Source organism: Nanorana parkeri, unplaced genomic scaffold (assembly GCF_000935625.1).
Source record: "Nanorana parkeri isolate BGI_ZX_2015 unplaced genomic scaffold, ASM93562v1 scaffold3997, whole genome shotgun sequence".
In the NCBI taxonomy this organism is placed as follows: domain Eukaryota; kingdom Metazoa; phylum Chordata; class Amphibia; order Anura; family Dicroglossidae; genus Nanorana; species Nanorana parkeri.
Genome location: NW_017310264.1, coordinates 23281 through 25747, shown reverse-complemented (window position 1 = coordinate 25747; position 2467 = coordinate 23281). Strand labels below are relative to the sequence as shown.

The 2467-nt window shown below is 45.3% G+C and overlaps 1 protein-coding gene across 1 annotated transcript in view; it reads right to left on the bottom strand.

Annotated features, from left to right (window-relative positions):
- Window positions 1–641: 641 nt before the first annotated feature.
- Window positions 642–2467, bottom strand: part of LOC108803660 (zinc finger protein 585A-like) — a 10999-nt gene continuing 9173 nt past the window's right edge. Inside the window, exon 2 of the mRNA XM_018575484.1 lies at window positions 642–1286. Within this exon, the coding sequence (XP_018430986.1) occupies window positions 727–1286 (560 nt within the window). The 3' untranslated portion in view covers window positions 642–726. The remainder of the gene's footprint in view (window positions 1287–2467) is intronic.

The following is a 2467-nucleotide window of genomic DNA, read 5'->3' as shown; positions in this document are numbered from 1 at the left end:
TCTCTGACAGCTCTCCCCCACCATCCACACTACATTCTCTCTGACAGTTCGGTTATTTAGTTCCGACTGTGTGAACGTGGGCTCAAGTCAGCGCTGTTTATTTAGAGCACTAGATTACTATAATTGAAACCCTGGAGACCTATCCTGTAACTATCATTGATCATCATGTATCTTTGGAGGAACAGCATGGTCACTGCTCACTTTTGAATTGAAACATATAACTCCTCCCATCTCGTTTATCTCCATTATACAGAAAGCACACATTCTGTAGCCCAATCGGGAAAGAACTGGGCAGGCCTTACACTGTATGGGATTTAAGTGCAGCAGAAGCAGCCTTGTAAGGTAACTTGGGGAAGTTGGAAGCTGACTGGATTTCTGGTAGATCAGCAGATAGTGTTGACAAAGACAAAACACAGAGAAATAATTGTTTATTGATGATATAGTTTTTATTTTTCCCACATATATCATTTAAAAGTTACCATTATGAAATGCATCAGCAGGTGTGTGTATATATATATATATATATATTAGGGATTTTCTCACTAGGAGAACACAAAATCCTCATTAGTATGACTCCTCTGATGTGTAATAAGATCTTCTTTCCTCGGTGAAACATTTCCCACACTCAGATCATCATAAAGGACCCTCTGGCGTGTGACTTTTCTGGTGCGTAATCATTGCCTTCTTGTGACGGAAACTTTCCCCACAGTCCGAACATAAGAAAGGTCACTCGCCTGTGTGAAGTCTCTGGTGTGCAAGAAGTGTGGCTTTTGCGGCAAAGCATTTCCCGCAATCTGAACATAAGAAAGGGCGTTCGCCAGTGTGTATTCTATGGTGTCTAAGAAGATCTGATTTCTCAATGAAACGTTTCCCACACTCTGAACAGGAAAAAGGACGCTCACCCGTGTGTCTTCTCTGGTGTGCGATAAGTTTCCCTTTCTGAGTGAAAGATTTCCCGCACTCTGAACACGAATAGGGACACTCGCCTGTGTGAATTCTCTCGTGGCTAATAAGGTCTCCTTTTCGAATAAAAGTTTTCCCGCAGTATGAACACGAGAAAGGACGCTCTCCCGTGTGAATCTTCTGGTGTCTGACGAATGCGTTTTTCATAATGAAACTTTTTCCGCACTCTGAACAGGAAAACGGCCGCTCTCCCGTATGATTTTTCTGGTGCCTGAGAAGTAACTTTTGTAAATAGAAAGATTTCCCGCACTCTGAACATGAATAAGGACGCTCACCCGTGTGAATTCTCTGGTGTTGAAGAAGTTCTGCTCTCTGGTCGAAACCTTTTCCGCACTCGGAGCATACATGGGGACGCTCACTTTTGTGACTCTTATTGTGCTTAATAAGGTCTTCGATTTCAGTGAAGGAGAATGCACACACCGAACACGAGTACGGACTCTTCTCGTGGCTTACAGAACGTTCACTGGGATTCGATGGACCTGTTGAGTTTTCCGCACCCTGAGATGTCAGATGGAGGTCTGAAGTCATGTGATGCGATTGGTCAGAAGATCCCCCCGGTTTCGAGGGATCCATTGATGTCTCTGAATGGGAAGGTCTGTGAGGTGTATCATGAGTAATGAGATTCACCCCTGGAGAACATTGGGCCGTTCCATCGTTTTCTGCTTTATAACCGTGAGATAACAAGAGACGTCCATCAGAGGAATTCCAGGCATAGCGTCCATCTGCAGGGAAGCAAGAAAAGTAAGGCAGTCGCATTCTGATGACATCACACGAGCTTTCTCTGTGGATTGTCCAGGAAAATTTGCCCCCGGGATGGATCTTAACTCGTCAGGTTCACGGGAGGATTTGCAAACACAGCCTGAAATACGCAACCGCCAGAACCCTACTGAAGTCAGCGGGAGCCGAATCTTTTCTGGCCTTCGTCGAGGGGCATGGGTAGCCGCCAGCCGCTGCTACGGGGGGACATTTTTCTTAACCCTTGCAGAGGGGCTTCCCCCACACTCATTATGGCCTAGGTGCAAGATATAAAGTTAACTGTCTGAGGGTGTCACCGTAATATTATAGGACATGTGATAGTCTGAGCTCCAATCACAAAAGCCGATATAATATATCCCGGGGGAAGGGGTGTAATCAAAGGAAATGCAGATCAGGTTTATATGTAGCAGGGGTCAGGACTATGCCGTGTACAATACAGAGTATATAGCGCAGGGGTCAGGACTATATAGAGTATATAGCGCAGGGGTCAGGACTGTGTCATGTACAATATAGAGTATATAGCGCAGGGGTCAGGACTATATAGAGTATATAGCGCAGGGGTCAGGACTATATAGAGTACATAGCGCAAGCGTCAGGACTGTGTCATGTACAATGTAGAGTATATAGCGCAGGGGTCAGGACTATATAGAGTATATAGCGCAGGGGTCAGGACTATATAGAGTACATAGCGCAAGCGTCAGGACTGTGTCATGTACAATATAGAGTATATAGCGCAGGGGTCAGGACT